General features: G+C 37.8%; 3 protein-coding genes across 3 annotated transcripts; 2 read left to right on the plus strand and 1 right to left on the minus strand.

Annotated features, from left to right (window-relative positions):
* Positions 1–630: 630 nt before the first annotated feature.
* Positions 631–10,097, minus strand: LOC143360920 (serine/threonine-protein kinase ICK). The gene is made up of 10 exons (XM_076800117.1): positions 9,966–10,097; positions 5,307–5,563; positions 5,106–5,227; positions 3,034–3,246; positions 2,605–2,952; positions 2,348–2,509; positions 2,126–2,266; positions 1,785–2,048; positions 1,167–1,381; positions 631–1,076 (listed from the first exon to the last, which is right to left on the minus strand). The coding sequence occupies exons 2-10, from the start codon at positions 5,466–5,468 to the stop codon at positions 964–966; spliced, it is 1,740 nt and encodes a 579-aa protein (XP_076656232.1). The 5' UTR covers positions 5,469–5,563; positions 9,966–10,097; the 3' UTR covers positions 631–963.
* Positions 10,098–20,470: 10,373 nt separating this feature from the next.
* On the plus strand, positions 20,471–22,016 carry LOC143360928 (2-oxoglutarate and iron-dependent oxygenase domain-containing protein 3). The gene is made up of 5 exons (XM_076800133.1): positions 20,471–20,766; positions 20,859–21,296; positions 21,374–21,527; positions 21,595–21,721; positions 21,803–22,016. Exons 1-5 carry the CDS (start codon positions 20,663–20,665, stop codon positions 21,952–21,954), a joined length of 975 nt encoding a protein of 324 aa, XP_076656248.1. The 5' UTR covers positions 20,471–20,662; the 3' UTR covers positions 21,955–22,016.
* Positions 22,017–22,963: 947 nt separating this feature from the next.
* LOC143360857 (uncharacterized) lies at positions 22,964–23,684 on the plus strand. Its single transcript, XM_076800009.1, has 2 exons — positions 22,964–23,050; positions 23,088–23,684. Exon 2 carries the CDS (start codon positions 23,153–23,155, stop codon positions 23,597–23,599), a length of 447 nt encoding a protein of 148 aa, XP_076656124.1. The 5' UTR covers positions 22,964–23,050; positions 23,088–23,152; the 3' UTR covers positions 23,600–23,684.
* Positions 23,685–24,574: the final 890 nt, after the last annotated feature.

Genomic DNA, 24,574 nt, shown 5'->3' on the forward strand with positions numbered 1-24,574 from the left:
ATTACTTTTTAACTTACACCATAAACATATAAGTTCCAAAATATATATATCTATCAAAACTAATATATAAAAAGAATATTCCAAGCGTGACATTTGTTATGAAGGAAAACATATGAATATTCGTTTGTAAGATGATTAAAGAGATGGTAGTCAAACTAACGAAATGAGTGAGGTATATATGACTATGAATGTACAGTATAAGAATGCTGCTTGAAGATTATGTGTAGAAAATATGGAAAATGATTTTCTTTTATATATCATATTTTTTGTCACATAGTATTCTTTCCACGAACGTTGTATCGGATGCGTTACGGAGTAAGTTTTTGAACAATGTATATGATATGCACTCGAGGCGTAAAATACTACAATCAATTATGAATACAATAGAGTAGTTGTAATTGATTATTAGATTAATCGTCATGTATTAAAAACTACTCCATATCGCGATGAACTAATATATATGTACAAGTAATAATAATATGTATATACATATACATATACATACATACATACATATATATATATATTCTTTATGAATCAAACATTACATTCTTAACCACGCGTATCATTTAGTCATTACTGGTCTTCGTAATATTTTGATTTAAAAAAGAAGGAGGAGAAAAAGAATAGTTAGCAAATATACTTCGATGTATTACTAAAATATTGATTATTCAACAAATAGTTATCAAGAAAGCTAAGAGATACAATTCGTTCCGTCAATGTGATCGCACTTTGTATAGATTGAAAAATAATTAATCGGTGATATGATTACATTCTGACAAATTCTATATCGATGCCTAGGAATTACTTATTTTTCATTACAGCATTCACATCATTCTGTTATTCGCTTAGATCTCTCTTATGATATGATGCAATGAAATGATAAATATCATTCTATCACAGTTAATGTTACCTTAAAAAAAGAAGTATATTCGTTTAAGGCTATATAAAACTGTTTTAAAGTTAGTTTAGGTACTTAGCAGCCCAGTCGATCCGACCATGAATACTTCCGCTACCTTTCGGGTTCACCGAATTCCCATACACGTCCGATTGAAGCGTTGCTTTACTTGTAGACTCTATAAAACAGAATGGCCATTTAATAACGTACAAATGTTGCATTTACAATAAATAGATAAGCGTATCGAAAGTTAATTTCAGACACTCACTGATGTTTTGTGTGCCGTAAACACTAGGATAAGGCAATCTCAAAGTTTGGTCTGTTATGTAACGATTTCTTGGAAGGTAATACTGTTTCGTTTGATTCTCGATAGAATTCCTAGGTACCCAAAAGGAATCGGTGAACTGTTCGTACTTCTCCATTGGTTGGCCAACCACCAAATTCCTTATCAACTTAGGTCGGTTCGAGTCCGAGTCACCATTTCTTCAAAAGAAAAAAAAAAAGATGAATATTATTAGAAACATACAGCAGAGAAAACAATGGATAATCGTGTCTTCTAATGTTATGATTGTTTTATCGATCGCTTTTCAATTTGTTCCGATTCGTGACAGAAAGTTCCAAAGATTTTTTAAGCAGAAGATTCTTCTGAATTGACATTTCCATTGATTCGTATGTATAATGTATGCCAGAAATGCACAACAATTTTCAAATACGTCAAGGCTAATGTGTTACAGGACATAATGTTTTTTCCCTTTGCGAAGAGGTCGATTACAGCATGCGGAGTGCTTGTGAAACTGCTTTCGCTGAAGTAGGCATCCGATTAACGTGTTTTCCCCAATATTAGCAGCAAATAGGGTTCAGGATATGCTTTAGGAACTTTCGATACCTTGACGACAGACTTGTACTGGGCCCAGCAACGTACCGGGCCACGCTGAGGTAGTGTTGTTTTGCAGAGACTTTCCTACCATTCTTCAGGGTAGACTGTGATTGCTCCCAGTTCAGTGAGGCCGGTTCGTTCCACGTTGGTAACGTCCAGTTGTTTTGCTTTAGATTGTCTGGTAAGTAATTGGCGTTCCAATTGGCACGGTTCTCTTTGTATACTCGATCCGGGGCAAGCTTTACGTTCACACTCTCAGGAACAATCTTGCTTCTGTGTGGACAATCAGAGGATTAGATTATAAACAGCCCAGATGGCACAGCTTTGATTAGGAAATTCGGCCAACGCACCCCAGAAGCTCGGCAAAATCATCTTCGTCCCACTTTGGGACATTATTTTCACGGACGTAATTGTTGTGGTTCAACAATGGTAGCACCGGCTGCTGTTGTTGTTGTTGTTGCTGCTGCGACTGTACTATTTTCTCCTGCGCCCTAGGACAATTGACAGTTTAATGTACAATAATAATTGCTGAGATGTGAGAATAAAAAACCATATACATATGCATAATATACCTGACTTCCAACGAGTCATCCAGGGCATCCTGCGAATAGTTGTACTGTTTAGGCATGGGAGGTGGAAGATTCACTTTATTCAGCACCAGATCTCGATGAGACGCGACCCCAATCTTTTTACTGTTGACTAGACGCGGTGCGTTGATTTGAAAGTAGGGGTACCTAAGAAACATACATACAAAATATAATACATTTAGTAATTCGTAGATCCTACACTGTGTAGCTTTTTCGTTTACATATACCAGAAATTAAACTACCTCAGGGACTGCTGTGCCGTGGGCCTTTTAATGGGGTTCCACTGTAACATGTCTTCCATGAGTATCACTGCCTCCTGGCTGGCATTCGGTATCAGTACGTTCAGAGACGTGCGCGTGAAATTTGGAAACTTAAAATTCATAGCGGCAGCCAACTGGTAACCCTCCGGCCAATCGTCCTTCTCGGGCATGCCGATTACGGAGCAGATTTTAAAGATCTCGTCGATCTCGCTTTTACCGGGAAACAACGGCCGGAAAGTATACAGTTCAGCCATGATACAGCCTACAGCCCAAATATCAATTGGGCTGTTATAAGTTGTCGAATGGAGCAACACTTCCGGCGCTCTATACCTGGAATACACATCGTAGGTTTTTTGTTTTTAGAAGATCTACTCTCGAACACTTTGCTGGCTCGGTCACAGTAATCGTTACCATCTTGTGGACACATAGTCCGTGTAAGGTGGCCTCGACCGAATTTCTCTAGCCAGTCCGAAATCGGCGATCTTCACCAATTCTGGTCCCATGCATAGTAAATTCTCCGGTTTCATGTCGCGATGGAAGAACCCATGTTTATGCATGAACGCCAATCCCTGCAGCACCTGATAAACTATATTTCTGATCACCGGTTCCGGAAACAATTTGTCCCTGTTACGCAACAGAATCAGAGGTTTGCGACGGTTCCCAACAACAATAATCAAAAATCAAATTCGAAAGCGTTCGATAACACTGTCCAACACCAAAATTGTTTTGCAATACCTGTTGGGTGATTCTTATACACTTTGTCATTCTAAAACCAAATCCGAAAGCAGAATTGCTCTATCAGGCAACGTTTTTGAAAAATATTGGTTTTCGTAAAAATGCATGATTTTGATTTAAAAAATGACGTGTTACGCAAAAACTAAACACACGAGAAAGTTTCAGTTTGAGTCAAGAGATAGAGGGGACTCTCCTCTACATATCCATATAGCCAATTATATTTTTATGTACTTCCTAATAGTTGTGAATGGTTGTTAAAGTTTGAAAATGTGCCGACGCGGGTACTTTGTACGCTCTATTTTTGTATTTATGTGAAAAATCCTTTATCTAGCAGGAATTTACTATACAGGAATGCATTCTACAGACATTTCTGGCATTGAAACCATTCACGAAAAGTATTTGGTTCCCTTAGTATACGAGAAGGTTAAGAAAATATTTATTGACAGCTTGTGCGCGACGCGTTCGCGCCAGACGGCCATTGCAGCCTTTTCACGACTCGCCAGGGCCGTCGCTATGCGTAGTCGACGTTGGTACCACTCAAGTATGTCTTTGCTTCCTATGCTTAATTACATACATTTTTTTTTGTCTTTTTGGGTGCCAATCATTACTCAAAATTATAAAAATACGAGTTATATTCACATTTCATTGTGGAAATGTTTAATAAAGAAAATTGACCGCAGCAATGCGTTGACTGGAAAATTTTATTTTCCGGAATTGTTGTCTTATCTTTATAATTGCAATAACAATGGACATTCGAGATTCCTCCGATTAAAATAAGTGCAAACACGATGCAAATGGGAACATTTGTATGGATTTAAGTACATAATTAAAACTTAGATTGCTCCATATTAAATCCATAAAATGTCGCGGAAGTGTATAAATCAGCCGGACTGTTTTTGTCATATTTATAACGAAATTATTTTAAAACCAAACAAGGAATACAATTCCAGCATTAATCTTTCATCAAGATATTTTACCAATGAAAAACGTTACAAAGGAAAAGACTTATGTGCGATGCTTGCTGATTACTGTTGAACACTTATTATTGAAAAACGGGGTACCAGGAACAAGCATCAAGCAAGGCGGAAACAAACAAACAGACAAAAAAAAATGTATGTAATTAAGCATAGGAAGCAAAGACATACTTGAGTGGTACCAACGTCGACTACGCATAGCGACGGCCCTGACGAGTCGTGAAAAGGCTGCAATGACCGTCTGGCGCGAACGCATCGCGCACAAGCTGTCAATGAGTATTTTCTTAATCTTCTCGTATACTAAGGGAACCAAATACTTTTCGTGAATGGTTTCTTTACCAGAAATGTCTGTAGAATGCATTCCTGTATAGTAAATTCCTGCTAGATAAAGGATTTTTCACGTAAATACAAAAATAGAGCGTACAAAGTACCCGCGTCGGCACATTTTCAAACTTTAACAACCATTTACAACTATTAGGAAGTACATACAAATATAATTGACTATATGGATATGTAGAGGAGAGTTCCCTCTATCTCTTGACTCAAACTGAAACTTTCTCGCGTGTTTAGTTTTTTCGCAACACGTCATTTTTTATCAAAATCATGTATTTTTACAAAAACCAATATTTTTCGAAAACGTTGCGTGATAGAGCAATTCTGCGTTCGGATTTGGTTTTAGAATGACAAAGTGTATAAGAATCACCCAACTTGATATTGCAAAACTCGAAAAAAGTTTTATTTTGTTGGACAGTGTAATAGAGCCCGCTTTGTTACCTGTCTTTCATCAATTGGTACAGATTTTCTTTCATATATTCAAAAACAAAGTAGAGAACGTCATTCTCCCGTATAACTTCCTTCAGCTTCACCACATTCGCATGGCTGAGTTTCTTCAACGACTGCAGCAGAAAGTACGTTCATTATTATTATTCTATTCGAATTGTTTCCGTAGCTCGGCAGTAATGACCGGTCCCCTACTTTAACTTCCCGTAGATTCATAGCCTCCTCCCAGGAATAGTACTTCCTTTTCATCCTTTTGATAGCCACCTTCTCCCCCGTGTCGATACGTTCCCCAAGAACGACGGAACCAAATGTTCCATCGCCTAGCTGGTTCAACGTGATGTATCGGTTCATCTTCATCAATGTAGACTTCCTCAGGGTATTCGCGAGTTCTGAAACTTCTCAGCTGGCTCGACGGTCGAGACTGACTATCTGTCTGTGCATCATACTAATTTCTGAAAAACATATGCACGGTGGTTTTAACAACATATTAATATTAAAATAAATGTTCGACAAAATAATGTTAACGCATTTAATAAAGGGGGGGGGAGGGTCTCTCTACGAATCCACCGTTTAATTAACCGACGAAGAATGAACCAATGAATTTTCTATTCGTTCCTGTTACATTGTTATTTTCGATCGTATCAACATCTCCACGTGTTGTCATTAATACGGAATGCGCGCCGACCTTTCGCAGTCGATTTACAAGTTGTCCGGTATTGATTTCAAACGATAGTCGAGCTTTCCCCGCGTCCATACATTTTTGCTTTTTTCCGAAAATAAAACTGCCTCTTAGAGATACTTGAACGAACCGTTATTACGTATAATCGCATTGGATCGAAACATTGATATATCCTCTGCTGTAAATCAATGAATCTCGTTCTCGGAATTATATCCGTGCCTCGTCTGTCTTCGGTGCCATTTATGACTAAGCTTTGTTTGGCATATCTAATTAATGTACTCTATTTATGTATGCAGTCTTTACTCGATATATGTCCGAAATATCTAGCCGATAAAAGTCCCAGAACTATCCCCACTGCCGTGGGGTATTTCCCGTGAGGGGCCAAGAAGCTTCGCTGCCCTTTTCTACGTTCAGCAGTGTATCAAAGAATAGTATCTTCTAGCCGATATATCCCTGGATAGACCCGTGTTGAGGACATATATCAAGTAAACAACTATTATCATCCAAACGTTCCCAGTAAACAATTTGCTTTTGATTTGCTTTGAATTTGCCACCAAAATTTGTCTACAAATTCCGACCCATCTATTTCCGCATTAGGCGCGATATTTAAGTGCAAAGTTTGCAGCCAAAATTCCATGCCAAATGGAAAGCAAATTGAGATCAAACCTTGGCTTCGTTACAGAGGGCAGGTCGGTCGCACTAAGAGTAAATATCGGGCAAAATCGGAGGAAATCTTGCTGTAGGAGGGAAAACACTATAATTTTAAGATCTGTAAATATTTCAGTCTTAAAAAATAAATAAAACTTAAAATTATTTAATTTCGAATTCCGTTTTCCCTCCTATAGAAAGATTTCCTCCAGTTTTGCCCAATATTTATTCTATAAGGAGGCCAAGGTTTGGTCTCAATTTGCTCTCCATTTGGCATGGAATTTTGCATGCATGCTTTTGACACCAAAATGACCAGCTCTTGCTCGCAAAGTACGATTACAAACATTGATCAAGATTTGCTCGAAGCAAGTTTGGCTGACTGGGTTGATACAATAATAATCTATCTATCGGGAGCCAATAAGCATCCCAATTGTCAGCCCTATGTTTCCAGTTAGCCAAATGCTGTTTCGAGCAAATATTTCGCAATGATTTTAGCACACTTTGCGAGCAAAAGGCTTGTCGATTTAGTACCAAACCCTGCTTGGAGCAGAATTTGGTCCCTATTTTGTATGAATTTGGCACCAAAACTTGTCGACAAATTCCGCCAAAATTGAGGCCAAACCTTGGCTTCGTTACAGAGGGCAGGTCGGCCGTACTAAGTCGTACTGTCTTGTGTACTCTACGAGTACATATCGGGAAAAATCAGAGTAAACCTTGCTGTAGGAGGAAAAATATAATTTTATTTAAACCTCTAAACTATATAATTTTAAGTTTCATATATTTTCAATAATTTAATTCTGTTTTCCCTCCTACAAGCAAGGTTTACTTTTAGAACAAGATTATGTTCGCTCTTAGTGCGACCGACCTGCCCTCTATAACGAAGCCAAGGTTTGGCTTCGATTTGGTCTTGATTTGGCATAGATTTTGGCTGCAAACGTTGCACTCAAATACCGAGCTTAATGCGGAAACAGATGAATCGAAAGTAGACAATTTTTAGTGACAAATTCATAGCAAATTGTTTACTGGGTTAATAATTATTGAACGTTGGGATAATTTCAGCGCTGGAATATCTAATCGGTATTTTTTGGTGCCGAGAGCGTATATACTTAACTCTATGCAGCAGATTCAGCAGTGGCTATACACACCATCGACCGAAGGAAGCACACAACACTACACTACCCAAAACACTTCCATTCGATCTTGGTTTACACGTTGGTTTGACCTTCGGTGACTTTGAAATGTAGACCATTGACCTCGCTATTGAAACAATTACAAACCAGTTCGTTCAAGGAATGAGAACATCTTTCGAGGGTTTTTTTCTTTAAATTATACAGAAATCGATTTGATGAAACTGTGTTTGTTAAATGTTTATCACGTTGCTGTGATGATTGCTATTGTTTTCACCGATTGCGTGTCACATGTTATCGCACGCATGGAATTCCGCGAAAAGGGCGAATGATTTGATTTCGAAACGATACTGATCCTGTTGGACGGTCGCGTAAACTTCATCCGTGGCTGAAGAATCGATAGAAACGAATTAAAGGCTCGCTTGTGAAACTTTAGTTCCGTTGCTAATAGCAGTGAACGTTGACATACAGCTCGTGAAATATGAAACAGGAGGCCGCCGATGCCTGCATGGTTTGCAAAACCCGTTACACATCGCTCCGATATGCGCGATGATAACTGAATTTCAGTTACCTCCTCGAAACGATGACACCAGCCATGTAGAAATCGATGCACGGATTTTTCTAAAGACACGTGTAGCCTTGCCTGTCGTTCGAATCGCACAGCGACGACTACTTGTTATTACAACCCTATTCGTTGTCTAATACAGTCGTTTGAAGGCAACTTCGATGTTGTATAAGAAGTCTTGTTTTATTCATTAACTCTACAGAATGGCGACGGTTCTTTCGGTGCTTCACCCAGCCGCGTGCTTTGAGAATACGCTTGTTTTATAGCAAGTACATTCGTTCCAGAATATTCAAGAAAGTCGAATTATTATTCTATTCCCAGAACGCTATACTTTCTATATACTTCGTCGCATGCGAAAGGTTCCCGACAGCCTCATTAAGGAATGATTTATTCCGCGGGGAACGATCGATTCATCATTCCCTGTTACGATACGCTATGCGAGTTATGTGCTACCGTAACTTGCAGCGTAAGTGTACTCGAAAACAATGGGGCACTCGTTGAATGCGAGGCGCAGACTATTAGGGGAAACTTTTAATCTACCGATGAATTTCGATAAATACAACTGTGCCGTCGAAGCTGAAGAATTTTAGTTCGGTGATTCTGTCGATTAGTCAAACCGTTCTGGTTTCTCTAAAGATTCGAAATTAATTGATCGTTCTACTAAGATCGATGTTCCCATTGTTAAGAGTGGCCGTGCGCGATATGTTTGACATTGTGGTGACGTAAAGCGATACACCAAAGCAAGTTTCGACCAGCTATACATATACATTAACCCAGTTACGTCCAGAAAGGGTTAACAAATGGGTTTGCCCTGGAAGGCGTAGAAACAGCAGAGCTTAAGATTAGCATTTTCTTAACGCTCGCATGCGGACGATCTTCCTTGGCCAGTCGGACATGCGAGGATATAGATTTTCTTGGGCCTCGCAATACCAAAGTGGGCGAATCTCGGCGACGTACACCGTATCGCCGAAGACTTTTCACAGAAATTCTTTGAATCATCGTGTAGGAAGAAAAAATCTATAAGTTTCTTATCCGTTCGACAATCTACCCGTGTTCGCTCCTAATCGGATTGCTTTAGTATGATACAGTCCTAAAAAAGATACAACAAAATGTGTAAGCAAAGTGCAATATCTACAAGCATTCTATTTTGTGATTTTGACCAACGATTCGACATCGTCGCGACAATAAAGAACTAAACGAGTTTCATCGATTTCGTTTCCTTCTGTCAGCCCCTGACTCACCATGCTTTTACCTTTAATAATGTCTGCGGTCTTTCCACCCCACAAATTCGCCCCTGTCGCTCGCAAACGTTTCATCGGAATGTCATGAGACTTTCACATTATTCTCAGAGTAATTATATTAATCAAGGGCTGAACATTTACGTTCAACAAAACATAAAGTATATTATTGCATTGCGTGTTATATTTCTATAAACGTTCGCAGTCTAATTATCGTGTTGTTTGTTTATTTAAAAATTCCGTGCAATTGCAAGAAAATACCCAAATGACGAAGTTCACAGAGCGCGTTTCCGAAAGTCGTGCGGGACACAAACACAAATAAAGTGAAGCCGTGAATGTTCAAATACATCGAAATTGAGGTGGTATATGATAAAAATTGATGCAAAGAATTTAGAATTACGATAGGAAAGATTATAAAAGCGTGCGCTTTGCTATTGCGGTAGTGATAAATGGTTTACAGCTTTCGAATGAAGCCGACGCCTGAATGTATGCTTACCTTGCAGCTGCCGGACCGGAAGTGCAACGATTAGCCCGGGAAGATCGCTCGCTAGGGGCCGAAATTCCGCGACGTTTTTGGTTAATTCAGATTCCACTTACAGGAAGGATCGTGTCGTAAATCGCCAGCATTTCACGGATGTGCTTGATTACCTTTCTGCGCAACGCTCGCTCGCAAACTGTTAATCGAGCGGCCATACTTTGCTGTGTAGTCATGGTTACGAGTACTAACTGAAACTTGAACTGTCGGAGGTTATTCGAACGCCAACCCCGGCTGCTTTCGTTCTCCATTTGTCGTTGAACAATTTTGGTTAGATCTTGTTTAAACAAACGACGAAATTAAGTTCTATATGTATATATACATCCACGTTTCGGTTCGTTCTATGTACAATCATTTGGAAAATGATATCGAAACATTATACTATTATTTAATGATAATAAATAATACCATTGCATCGATCCAATAACAACTTAACATTGCACGTTAGAAAAACAACTTCTGATACTGTTCATTGGCTACAGTCAACGCTTTAGAGTCCAAGACTATCGTATGTATACATATATCGTATATATATATATACGATGAGGAATAATTTTCCTTTTTTTTTTAAAGTAATAACACTGAAATAATATAAATAGTCTAATGAATTTCATCATATTGCATATTAATATCTCGTACAAATAACATTTTGTGCAAACATTTTTATTATTTTTTCCATTTTTAACGTGTGTGCAGAGAGGATATCCTTGGATGCTATGTGTAAATAATAGCAGACTTCTTTTTTTTTTTATTGAGAGAGAGCTTTGGATCATTTGTGATCCATGAGCCATATACATATAAGTATATAACTATATATATAAACATTTACGAAATGTATTGTTGTTATATATTGTTCTTCCCGTGGAGTACTTGTCTTGCCATCAAGAAGGCAGTTGGTGGTACTAATTGGTTAAAAAGTTTTGTCGATTTGCCGTCAGCCGGCGCCATTAAGTACTTTTTTGTAGGTTTAAGGGCCCGGGCTGCCAAAAGTAGAGTGACTACATTACCGACAAAATATGGTTTTACGGGGATCAAGTTTTCGTCCTTAAAAAGGAATATTTTGTCGCTGGTAAAGGGCTCATTCGAAAGAGGAAGGTTCAATCTAATGCGGGCTGGTCATGAGCTCACGAGATTATGGAGATATTTAGAAATATGAGCGTTAGAAGTAGGCCAAACATTGACGATGCACGTGCCGTGGAATTCAAGCATTTTTATGCCATTGGATGAGTTTTCTGGATGATGTCGAGACCAGCCCGCATTAGAAAATATCTCCAGCTACAAATTGAGCTATAATTTGTCTTGATTCTGTTGCGAAATAAAGGCGAAAACTTGTTTCCCGTTTCGGCATGGCTTTCTAGCGTCAGAATTCATGATATCGATAATATAGAGCAAAAAAATGTGACAAGTTTAGTTGAGCTGGAGCTCATCAGGTGGCGCCTAAGTAGAAGGACTGTCGAAGTGGGATTGGAGGAAACTGCAAGCGTAGATTGTGGCAGAGAGGAATGAGAGTGCTCACGCCCGGGTTTTCGGCGTTCCCGATATAGTGCTGACATCTGCTCAGCCTTAGCATGGCACAGAACCGGTCAGTCTTTCCTGGAACAGAACCGGTCAGTCTTTTAGCATGGCACAGAACCGGTCAGTCTTTCCTGGGACAGAACCGGTCAGTCTTTTAGCATAAAACTGAACGCACATTATTTTTCCAGGATTAGAACGTACAGCTTAATTGTTGTACATGAAATATGTAACTAACATGTAAATCTTGTGTACAAAATCTCTAATTAATATAAATTAAGAATAATATTAATTGTAATGATACGTATTTTATTTTTTTTTCCAAGTTTGTAGTTGCAAACTTTAGTTGTAAAAAATGGAAAATCCGGAAAAATTCGAACAAATACAGATCTCACATCGAAGTTTAAAAGCGACCAGACTGAATATTAATTTAATAATGAGCTATTGTCATCAACACTATCTTAAATTTTTTCATATATATAGCTACTGTTATTATTAATTAAAAAAAAATTTCTTTCATGAATAAATATTTTTTCCACCTCAGCACCATAAGATTTTTACTAGATGACTTTAAAAACACATTAGAACTATTTTTAAATAATTTTACTCGAAAACATTCTAGTTTACTCTTTATTTCACCGTTCTACTAATTTTTTATGGGCTGCATTGCAGCTCTGTTTAACACCCCTTTACAACCCAATACCATGGTACCATCCATATTCAAGGAAGAACAATTTTTTGCGACGATCATTGAAAAAATAAAAGTGTTTCCTTCATTTCAGTCCTTTAGTGCGTTGGTGACGTAGCGCCCAGCACACCTACCTGTGTTCTGTGTCACATCTGGAGTTTTATGGTACGCTAACAATTGCTATTGAGTCGCAAGCCAGACCATACAAACGAATGCATCCACAACTTCCAGAGACCTGCCTCCAAAACTAATTAAAGGAAGGCTAGACATGCAGTGTGTACTAAACTCCTCAAAAGAGGTGGATTCCAGTCGCTCGTGTCATAAACCGCATTCGATACTTCATCGACAGGGTGATCTTACATATTTCTGTAACAGTTCCTGAACACATTATCATTCATCTGAAACTGCTTTGTACGACATTACACACGCCACATAATTTTTATTTTCTAATTTTATCAAAGTAGTATATATAACAGAATCATACAAGTGTCTACAATTACTTGAAATCCAAAATACAGAGCGTTTCTTCCTCTGCGACTGTAAAAAAGGACTTTAAAAGAATGTTTAGATAACAGGTGGGCTGTCCTTCCAAAAGGCACCTGTGACCAGAGTTGGGCATTATTTAGATAAAAAATTATTTAAATAACGATTCGAATAAAAGATACTTTATCTTTATTCGTTATTCAAAGGTTCGAATAAAAAAAGTATCTTTATTCGACGAGTATCAGATAAATAATTTTATTCGACGAGAATTTATCCGACGAATAAAGATAATTTTTTTTATTCGAAGCGGATTTATTCGAACTTCGAATAATTTTTTCATCTTTTATCTATATCTTTTATTCGAAGGCTTCCAATAAATCTTCGAATAACTTTTGCCGAGCGCCGAGCATCAAAGACTCAGCGAAGACAGACGACATACAATGTAAGCGGATGGAGAATCGCGCACGAATGAAAGTTTAAACTTTTAGATTTTTCAACATATCCACAAAAAATTATGACGAGCGAATGGAGGGGATTTTCCTGATGAAAATGAGATCAAATTCGAGTGTAATCGAACAAGTTTCACTGATACGTAATGGTACGATAAAAATTACAATCTCATTAAAGACAGTCCAAATGATGTCGTGTTTGCACTCATTTTGATCGGAACAAGCTCTACAACTCATTCGTCTTAACAATATTGTTCTGATTAAAAACATAAAAGCATAAATTGCCAATAATGCTGGATTCTCCATCTGCTTACATTGTAGGTTGTTGGTCGAAGGCTTCGAATAAATCTTCGGATAACTTTTGCCAGCTCGACGAATAAACGGCGACGACGGCCGACGAGGACCGACGTGCGCCGAACGTCGAAGACCCAGCGACGACAGACGACATACAATGTAAGCGGATGGAGAATCGCGCACGAATGAAAGTTTAAACTCTTAGATTTTTTAACATATCCTCATAAAATTGTGACGAGCGAATGGAGGGGATTTTCCTGATGAAAATGAGGTCAAATTCGAGTGTAATCGAACAAGTTTCACTGATATGTAATGTTACGATAAGAATTACAATCTCATTAAACACAGTCCAAATGATGTCGTGTTTAGACTCATTTCGATCGGAACAAGCTCTACAACTCGTTCGTCTTAACAATATTGTTCTGATTAAAAACATACAAGCATAAATTGCCAATAATGCACGATTCTCCATCCGCTTACATTGTGTGCCGTTTGGCAGTCGCTGGGTCTTAGACATTCGGCGCTCGTCGGTCCTCGTCGGCCGTCGTCGCCGTTTATTCGTCGAGCTGGCAAAAGTTATAGCAAAAATTATCGAAGCCTTCGAATAAATCTACGGATAAAAATGCTAAATACAGTCCAATTTGTACCGTGTTTAGTGTCATTTTAATCAGAAGAATGCCACGAATTAGTTGGCGCAAGTCCCATAAAAATATCATGAAAAACAATGAAGTTTTGCAATTGGATTGGTAGTTGTTTCACACCGATATCTCGCGACTCTGCGAGCTCGGAACTTCAAAGACCAGCGACCGACCAACAGCCTACAATGTAAGCAGATGGGGAATCGAGCATTACTGGCAATTTATGCTTGTATGTTTTTAATCAGAACAATATTGTTAAGACGAATGAGTTGTAGAGCTTGTTCCGATCGAAATGAGTCCAAACACGACATCATTTGGACTGTCTTTAATGAGATTGTATTTTTTATCGTAAAATTAGGTATCAGTGAAACTTGTTCGATTACACTCGAATTTGACCTCATTTTCATCAGGAAAATCCCCTCCATTCGCTCGTCACAATTTCATGAGGATATATTGAAAAATCTAAAAGTTTAAACTTTCATACGTGCGCGATTCTCCATTCGCTTACATTGTATGTCGTCCGTCGTTGCTGGGTCTTTGAAGCTCGGCGCTCGGCAAAAGTTATTCCAAGATTTATTCGAAGCCTTCGAATAAAAGATACAGATAAAAGATGAAAAAATTATTCGAAGTTCGAATAAATCCGCTTCGAATAGAAAAAATTATCTTTATTCGTCGGATAAATTCTCGACGAATAAAATTATTTATCCGATACTCGTCCAATAAAGATGCTTTTTTTTATTCGAACCTTCAAATAACAAATAAAGATAAAGTATCTTTTATTCAAATTTTCATTTAAATAATTTTTTATCCCAAATAATGCCCATCTCTGCGAGGGCCGTTAGCACCGTGAAAGATTTACTTAATATTTAATTGAATTTAATAATTACAAAGAGGGTATCATGAACAAAGTGCATGCACTTGGAACTGTTACAAAAATATGTAAGATCACCCTTTCGATGAAGTATCGAATGAGGTTTATAACACGAGCGACTGGAATCCGCCTCTTTTGAGGAGTATAGTACACACTGCATGTCTAGCCTTCCTTTAATTAGTTTTGGAGGCAGGTCTCTGGAAGTTGTGGATGCATTCGCTTGTACGGTCTGGCTTGCGAGTCAATAGCAATTGTTAGCGTACCATAAAACTCCAGATGTTACACAGAACACAGGTAGGTGTGCTGGGCGCTACGTCACCAACGCACTAAAGGACTGAAATGAAGGAAACACTTTTGTTTTTTCAATGGTCGTCGCAAAAATTGTTCTTCCTTGAATATGGATGGTACCATGGTATTGAGTTGTAAAGGAGTGTTAAACAGAGCTGCAATGCAGCCCATAAAAAATTAGTAGAACGGTGAAATAAAGAGTAAACTAGAATGTTTTCGAGTAAAATTATTTAAAAATAGTTCTAATGTGTTTTTAAAGTCATCTAGTAAAAATCTTATGGTGCTGAGGTGGAAAAATATTTATTCATGAAAGAAAAATTTTTTAAATTAATAATAACAGTAGCTGAATATATGAAAAAATTTAAGATAGTGTTGATGACAATAGCTCATTATTAAATTAATATTCAGGTTGGTCGCTTTTAAACTTCGATATGAGATCTTTATTTGTTCGAATTTTTCCGGGTTTTCCATTTTTTACAACTAGAGTTCGCAACTACAAAATTGGAAAAAAATAAAATACGTATCATTACAATTAATATTATTCTTAATTTATATTAATTAGAGATTTTGTACACAAGATTTACATGTTAGTTACATATTTCATATAAAACAATTAAGCTGTACGTTCTAATCCTGGTTAAAAAAATAATGTGCGTTCAGTTTTATTCTAAAAGACTGACCGGTTCTGTGCCATGCTAAAAGACTGACCGGTTCTGTTCCAGGAAAGACTGACCGGTTCTGTGCCATGCTAAAGCGGCGATGTTACGAAAGTGGGAACGCTGAAACCCCGGGCGTGAGCACTCTCATTCCTCTCTGCTTTATATATATTTCGTCGGTGCTGGCAGTCTTTATATATATCTCGTCGGTGCTCCTATCCTCTCTGCTAGTTCCACAATATTAGTTCCGACCGATATGGTAGAATGTGACATAGAAATGGTAAGGAAGCTCTAGCAGAGAGGAATGAGAGTGCTCACGCCCGGGGTTTCGGCGTTCCCACTTTCGTGACATCGCCGCTTTAGCATGGCACAGAACCGGTCAGTCTTTCCTGGAACAGAACCGGTCAGTCTTTTAGCATGGCACAGAACCGGTCAGTCTTTTAGCATAAAACTGAACGCACATTATTTTTTTAACCAGGATTAGAACGTACAGCTTAATTGTTTTATATGAAATATGTAACTAACATGTAAATCTTGTGTACAAAATCTCTAATATTAATTGTAATGATACGTATTTTATTTTTTTTCCAAGTTTGTAGTTGCAAACTTTAGTTGTAAAAAATGGAAAATCCGGAAAAATTCGAACAAATAAAGATCTCATATCGAAGTTTAAAAGCGACCAACCTGAATATTAATTTAATAATGAGCTATTGTCATCAACACTATCTTAAATTTTTTCATATATTTAGCTACTGTTATTATTAATTAAAAAAATTTTTCTTTCATGAATAAATATTTTTCCACCTCAGCACCATAAGATTTTTACTAGATGACTTTAAAAACACATTAGAACTATTTTTAAATAATTTTACTCGAAAACATTCTAGTTTACTCTTTATTTCACCGTTCTACTAATTATTTATGGGCTGCATTGCAGCTCTGTTTAACACCCCTTTACAACTCAATACCATGGTACCATCCATATTCAAGGAAGAACAATTTTTTGCGACGACCATTGAAAAAACAAAAGTGTTTCCTTCATTTCAGTCCTTTAGTGCGTTGGTGACGTAGCGCCCAGCACACCTACCTGTGTTCTGTGTCACATCTGGAGTTTTATGGTACGCTGACTCGCAAGCCAGACCATACAAGCGAATGCATCCACAACTTCCAGAGACCTGCCTCCAAAACTAATTAAAGGAAGGCTAGACATGCAGTGTGTACTAAACTCCTCAAAAGGGGCGGATTCCAGTCGCTCGTGTTATAAACCTCATTCGATACTTCATCGAAAGGGTGATCTTACATATTTCTGTAACAGTTCCAAGTGCATGCACTTTGTTCATGATACACTCTTTGTAATTATTAAATTCAATTAAATATTAAGTAAATCTTTCACGGTGCTAACGGCCCTCGCAGAGATGGGCATTATTTGGGATAAAAAATTATTTAAATGAAAATTTGAATAAAAGATACTTTATCTTTATTTGTTATTTGAAGGTTCGAATAAAAAAAAGCATCTTTATTGGACGAGTATCGGATAAATAATTTTATTCGTCGAGAATTTATCCGACGAATAAAGATAATTTTTTCTATTCGAAGCGGATTTATTCGAACTTCGAATAATTTTTTCATCTTTTATCTGTATCTTTTATTCGAAGGCTTCGAATAAATCTTGGAATAACTTTTGCCGAGCGCCGAGCTTCAAAGACCCAGCAACGACGGACGACATACAATGTAAGCGAATGGAGAATCGCGCACGTATGAAAGTTTAAACTTTTAGATTTTTCAATATATCCTCATGAAATTGTGACGAGCGAATGGAGGGGATTTTCCTGATGAAAATGAGGTCAAATTCGAGTGTAATCGAACAAGTTTCACTGATACCTAATTTTACGATAAAAAATACAATCTCATTAAAGACAGTCCAAATGATGTCGTGTTTGGACTCATTTCGATCGGAACAAGCTCTACAACTCATTCGTCTTAACAATATTGTTCTGATTAAAAACATACAAGCATAAATTGCCAGTAATGCTCGATTCCCCATCTGCTTACATTGTAGGCTGTTGGTCGGTCGCTGGTCTTTGAAGTTCTGAGCTCGCAGAGTCGCGAGATATCGGTGTGAAACAACTACCAATCCAATTGCAAAACTTCATTATTTTTCATGATTTTTTTATGGGACTTGCGCCAACTAATTCGTGGCATTCTTCTGATTAAAATGACACTAAACACGGTACAAATTGGACTGTATTTAGCATTTTTATCCGTAGATTTATTCGAAGGCTTCGAATAAATCTTCGGATAACTTTTGCCAGCTCGACGAATACACGGCGACGACGGCTGACGAGGACCGACGAGCGCTGAACGTCGAAGACCCAACGACTGCCAAACGGTATACAATGTAAGCAGATGGGGAATCCAGCATTATTGGCAATTTATGCTTGTATGTTTTTAATCAGAACAATATTTTAAGACGAATGAGTTGTAGAGCTTGTTCCGATCGAAATGAGTCCAAACACGACATCATTTGGACTGTCTTTAATGAGATTGTAATTTTTATCGTACCATTACGTATCAGTGAAACTTGTTCGATTACACTCGAATTTGACCTCATTTTCATCAGGAAAATCCCCTCCATTCGCTCGTCACAGTTTTTTGAGGATATGTTGAAAATCTAAAAGTTTAAACTTTCATTCGTGCGCGATTCTCCATCCGCTTACATTGTATGTCGTCTGTCCTCATTGAGTCTTTGATGCTCGGCGCTCGGCAAAAGTTATTCCAAGATTTATTCGAAGCCTTCGAATAAAAGATACAGATAAAAGATGAAAAAATTATTCGAAGTTCGAATAAATCCGCTTCGAATAAAAAAAATTATCTTTATTCGTCGGATAAATTCTCGTCGAATAAAATTATTTATCTGATACTCGTCGAATAAAGATACTTTTTTTATTCGAACCTGCGAATAACGAATAAAGATAAAGTATCTTTTATTCGAATCGTTATTTAAATAATTTTTTATCTAAATAATGCCCAACTCTGGCCACAGGTGCCTTTTGGAAGGACAGCCCACCTGTTATCTTAACATTCTTTTAAAGTCCTTTTTTTACAGTCGCAGAGGAAGAAACGCTCTGTATTTTGGATTTCAAGTAATTGTAGACACTTGTATGATTCTGTTATATATACTACTTTGACAAAATTAGAAAATAAAAATTATGTGGCGTGTGTAATGTCGTACAAAGCAGTTTCAGATGAATGATAATGTGTTCAGGAACTGTTACAGAAATATGTAAGATCACCCTTTCGATGAAGTATCGAAATAGGTTTATAACACGAGCGACTGGAATCCGCCTCTTTTGAGGAGTTTAGTACACACTGCATGTCTAGCCTTCCTTTAATTAGTTTTGGAGGCAGGTCTCTGGAAGTTGTGGATGCATTCGCTTGTACGGTCTGGCTTGCGACTCAATAGCGATTGTTAGCGTACCATAAAACTCCAGATGTGACACAGAACACAGGTAGGTGTGCTGGGCGCTACGTCACCAACGCACTAAAGGACTGAAATGAAGGAAACACTTTTATTTTTTCAATGATCGTCGCAAAAAATTGTTCTTCCTTGAATATGGATGGTACCATGGTATTGGGTTGTAAAGGGGTGTTAAACAGAGCTGCAATGCAGCCCATAAAAAATTAGTAGAACGGTGAAATAAAGAGTAAACTAGAATGTTTTCGAGTAAAATTATTTAAAAATAGTTCTAATGTGTTTTTAAAGTCATCTAGTAAAAATCTTATGGTGCTGAGGTGGAAAAAATATTTATTCATGAAAGAAAATTTTTTTTAATTAATAATAACAGTAGCTAAATATATGAAAAAATTTAAGATAGTGTTGATGACAATAGCTCATTATTAGATTAATATTCAGGTTGGTCGCTTTTAAACTTCGATATGAGATCTGTATTTGTTCTAATTTTTCCGGATTTTCCATTTTTTACAACTAAGGTTTGCAACTACAAACTTGGAAAAAAAATAAAATACGTATCATTACAATTAATATTATTCTAATTTATATTAATTAGAGATTTTGTACACAAGATTCACATGTTAGTTACATATTTCATATACAACAATTAAGCTGTACGTTCTAATCCTGGTTAAAAAAATAATGTGCGTTCAGTTTTATGCTAAAAGACTGACCGGTTCTGTGCCATGCTAAAAGACTGACCGGTTCTGTTCCAGGAAAGACTGACCGGTTCTGTGCCATGCTAAGGCTGAGCAGATGTCAGCACTATGTCGGGAACGCCGGAAACCCGGGCGTGAGCACTCTCATTCCTCTCTGGCTCTAGATGGCTCTAGAGCCCCGCGGACGCGAGACAAAAAAATACATTGGGTGATTGGTCTACTCCAATACCTCGTCTATGGCAGAGCATTTTAATTTCCTCTCTGGAAATAGAAAGAGGCATATCGATTCTTTAAACTGCCAAAAATCTATGTTCACAATATTATTTGTATCACCCGCGAAGGCACCAGGATTTTTAAATATCGATATTTGCTATTACACTAACAATTTTTCTAATAATGACTTTTCGTATGCCACAGAATGCCAGAGTATGCCATGCGTATACTCTCCCTGCCGCACAAGAAATCCCTCGAGACGGCACAGGTGGAAGGGAGGTCCTCGCTCGCACCTGCTCGCACCTAATGGTTAGGCTTTGACGTCACACACTTTAGCCAATAATTCAGCTAGAACCGAAAGTTCCTGTGGAATGACCCAATCGGATGGCTTGCAGCCGCATTCCTGCCGAATTCCTGTCAGAGGACTTCTTGTGAGGCACGCAGAGAACATACACAGTAAAATGCTGTTATTGTAAGTGGCTTGGAAATATTGCAAAATGTCACAAGAAATTAAGAAAGAGAAAAAGAAACAAGTAAAGATGGAGAAAACGAATGAAAAGAAAGAACAACCGAAAGAGAGTGCGACAGAAAATGACAACTCGTAGGTTTTTAATTATCTTTTAGTATTTTTACGATGTTTTCAATCATTTTTCAATGAAATCTTGGATACAATATTTTAATATGTTTTTCCAGAAAATTTGGTCCATCCGTGACATTTCCATATCAAAGGGTATGGTCACGGTGTGCCCTAATACTTGCAGTATTATTCATAGTATGGTATAATGGTAAACAAGGTAAAGAAGTTAATTTTGCAAAGCAGAAAGAGGTTCTATTAAGCCGTACGCAATACCTTGACTGTTCGAACGATTATAAAACAGAAGCAAATAAATATCCTGAATGTACACCGGAAAAGTGTGGAAGAATAGTTACAGATAAATTGGTATCATCAGCAGAAACAGATGTTTTGTTAAGGATAGCAACGAATGGTTTGAATTTAGGTGGTTCCGATGGGGGTGCAAGTATTTTAGACCTTCATACCGGTGCGTTGAGCAAAGGCAAAGCTTTCATTGATATTTATACGTTGCCCAAAGCTAAGAAAATATTTAATAATGCAGACCTTGCGATTTATAAGTATGGTTTTCTCTTCATATAAACGGTTACTTAATTGTTGCTTGCTTTTCTTACTAAACAACATTTTCTAACTCTAGAGTAGTCAAAACTAAAATACACCATGCAGTAGCACATAATTTTGGAGTACCTGCCAATAAAATATATTTAACAATGCCTACATTTTTCTCACGAATGACTAATATATCTGCAAAGACCATACACGACGAGTATTGGCACCCACATGTTGATAAGGTATGCATTTCAATTAGGAACGACTAATTGTCTAATATTTAATTCGTTCGTATAATTTTTACCGTAGGAAACATACAAATCATTCTTTTACACTTCCTTGCTTTATTTAAATGATTATGGGAGAGATTTTGAGGGAGGTCGGTTTATGTACATAGACAAAGATAATGTTAACACAACGGTGGAACCACGGAAAGGTAAACAATTAATCTAATAAAAAATATTACGTACATATATTTAAGAAGGAAAATAATTCTAATAAAAAATTCATTTTACAGGCAGAGTGTCGATGTTCACTTCAGGTAGTGAAAATTTACATGCGGTTGAAAAGGTTCAATCTGGAACTCGATATGCACTAACAGTGTCATTCACGTGTGATCCAAGTGCTGCAATTTCTGATCCGAGCTATCGCCAGAAACAAGAAAACTAAACACGTTTTTCATATTGGGAATGCACATTTTTTTTCAATAAAATTTTATTTCTAAGAAATAATTGTGTTCTCGAGTGCTTGTTACTCTTTATTCTTGTTACTCTTTAATTAGATCGATAAGATATCGATAAATGCTAAAGTAAAATGAACAACAGGTCAGCTTATTCGATGCTCTTTATTTACTTATTGAAAAATATTATGAACGTTTGCCTTCAAAAGAGAGAAACGAAAATTGAGAGAGAAAGCTTGCGACTAGACATGGTTGCCACATATCACCCTTCGTCTTACTGTTGTCATCAAACCCGTAAATGTACAAGCGTTTCGTGAAACTGATTTCTGCCTCATGAGCCCGATTCAGCCGACCAACACATGCTAACACATACATTGCCACGGGCGCGTAGATATACGCAGGACTCGTTGTCACATTCTCTGAAATGAAACTCTAATGGCGGTCACGTGTATGCAAAAGCTAAGGAAATCATTTGACTGATATTAAATTGAATCAGTTTATTTTTAACATTATAATAATACCGGAATTCACTTCCTGTCAGAAAGAAAATTATAATTATATATATTCAAATATCATTTAAACGAAATTTAAAGCAGCTTTTTTATGCCACGAAGCGCATAAATGTAATAATGTATGTATATTATTATATATATGTATATTTATATATGTCTCATATTACGATATTATAAATTATATATATAAATGTATATATCATATATACATGTAATGCCGTATTTTTTCTCCGCTACAGGAATTGGTGTGGCGCGGCGGTAGCGTGCCATTTCACCCGGACGACCAGGGTTCGAATCCTGCCTACTAAGGCATTTTTTTTTTAATTTTATTGTTTATCATTTGTATTTATACTTTCAATCGATTAAATTTCGCGCATAAAATTGCATTTTGAATTATAAATAACATGTATTTATTTACTAACAACAGGGTTATTTACTATTATTATATATTATTATTTATATAATAATTACATGGGAGTTGTTGAGAGGGAGGACAGGGTTAAGGGCATGGGGGTACGAGAAGAAGTTGAGGGAGGGAAAAGGGGGGGAGCTAGCTAGGTTGTGCTGGGAACAGGTAAGAGGAAGGGGTAGAAGGGGAGGGGAGCTAGTAGGTTGGGAGAAGGAGGGACGGCGTTTTTGGGAAGAGAGGGGCTGGACAGCGGAGGAGGCGGAGGAGATGATGGAGGAGAGGATAGAGGCAGTGAGTGAGGAGATAGTGAAAAGGGAAAAGAAGAAGCAACAGGGGGAGAGATGGGAAAAGATAGGAAGAGCAAGGTACAACATGTGGTACGGGAGGGTGAAGGGAGAGGGGATACCAGGGTACCTGAAGAAAGGGTGGGGAGAGAGCAGGTGGCAAAGGGTGGCCAGGTACAGGTTGGGAAATGACATGAGAGGTGGAAAGTATTGGTTGGAGGAGGAGAAGAAAGTATGTAGGGTCTGTGGGTGGGAGGAGGAAACGTGGGAGCACGTGTGGGAAATGTGTATAGGAGGGGATGAGGGGAGAGGTTGGCAGGGGATGGTGGGGGAAGTATTAGGGGATGAAGGAGAAGGACAGGAATGGATGAGGAAGGTGGATGAATGGAGGAAGAGCATGAATGGAAGAGGTATGGGAGAGGAAGTATAAGGAGAGAATGCATAGGAATGGAGTGAAAGAGAGAGCAGCAGGAAGAGGAGGTCCAGGCGGCGGGGGAGGGATGGGTGAGGTGTAGGGAGGGGGGAGAGGAAATGAGGAACATTAGTATTGTCACGCGAGAAAAATAAAATAAGATCAAAATATACGTTGGCAACTCGGCGCGGCTAAAAATACTCCGACTTATCTTCCTGCAAGACACGCAGATGAAGAACAGATTACAGATTAGACGCAAAAGAAGAAAGTATCAAATTATGCCGAACCACAAGAAAAGACGACGATTTCATCTTGGCAACACACAGCTGACTAAGCAAGAGACATCGGGAAGATCGGAAAACACAAACGCCTAAGGCAGCACTTTTAAGAAACAAAGGACTGCCCACGCTATAAAAAGGAAATCAACTCTTCAGTTAGGGATCATTCAGTTCAAATCAGTTCGACTATTAAGTCCCGATAACAGACTTCTATACAACATACGCGTCGCGCCGGTAGTAAAGTAATTTCGCCAATTTAATATCGACTAAGTATCGACTTTCTTTCAAACCCCACAACCACAACTTGCGAGCGCCTACCAACGACTCGGTAATTTATCACTACTATTAAGCGAACCGTTTATAAGCGCTCTAGCTTATGCGCTATGCGAATCTTTAATTGTAGAATCTGATTCAGAACCAAATTCAGAATAAACCAAACCTTTGTTGTTTTTTTATAAAATTTCAGGTACAATTCATTTGACCAGCCCTGAGTTTCCCGAACCAATGCCGGTGAATGCAGGTAGGTACGAAACTGCGCCTTATCCCCGGAAACTTATAAACCGCCCCATCTGGGACGTAACACATGTGTGTGTGGGAGAGGGAAAAATAAGAACGCGGCGGATATTAGTGTAAGATCGCTCTCTCTCTATATATGGCGTGTTTTAGGATAAGTTTAGTTAAGTTAGGGTAAGTTAGGATAAGTTTAAGGTTAAGA

Source organism: Halictus rubicundus, chromosome 14, assembly GCF_050948215.1.
Source record: "Halictus rubicundus isolate RS-2024b chromosome 14, iyHalRubi1_principal, whole genome shotgun sequence".
Taxonomy (NCBI): Eukaryota; Metazoa; Arthropoda; class Insecta; order Hymenoptera; family Halictidae; genus Halictus; species Halictus rubicundus.

Excerpts from the sequence above, each read along its gene's own strand:
- LOC143360928 (XM_076800133.1), top strand. The coding sequence starts at position 20,663 with ATGTCACAAGAAATTAAGAAAGAGAAAAAGAAACAAGTAAAGATGGAG. Across the intron at positions 20,767-20,858 it reads GCGACAGAAAATGACAACTC|AAAATTTGGTCCATCCGTGA; the intron begins GTAGGTTTTTAA and ends ATGTTTTTCCAG. Across the intron at positions 21,528-21,594 it reads GGCACCCACATGTTGATAAG|GAAACATACAAATCATTCTT; the intron begins GTATGCATTTCA and ends TTTTTACCGTAG.
- LOC143360920 (XM_076800117.1), bottom strand. The coding sequence starts at position 5,468 with ATGAAGATGAACCGATACATCACGTTGAACCAGCTAGGCGATGGAACA. Across the intron at positions 3,247-5,105 it reads TACCAATTGATGAAAGACAG|GGACAAATTGTTTCCGGAAC; the intron begins GTAACAAAGCGG and ends GTTGCGTAACAG. Across the intron at positions 1,077-1,166 it reads TTACGGCACACAAAACATCA|AGTCTACAAGTAAAGCAACG; the intron begins GTGAGTGTCTGA and ends TCTGTTTTATAG.
- LOC143360857 (XM_076800009.1), top strand. The coding sequence starts at position 23,153 with ATGATGGAGGAGAGGATAGAGGCAGTGAGTGAGGAGATAGTGAAAAGG.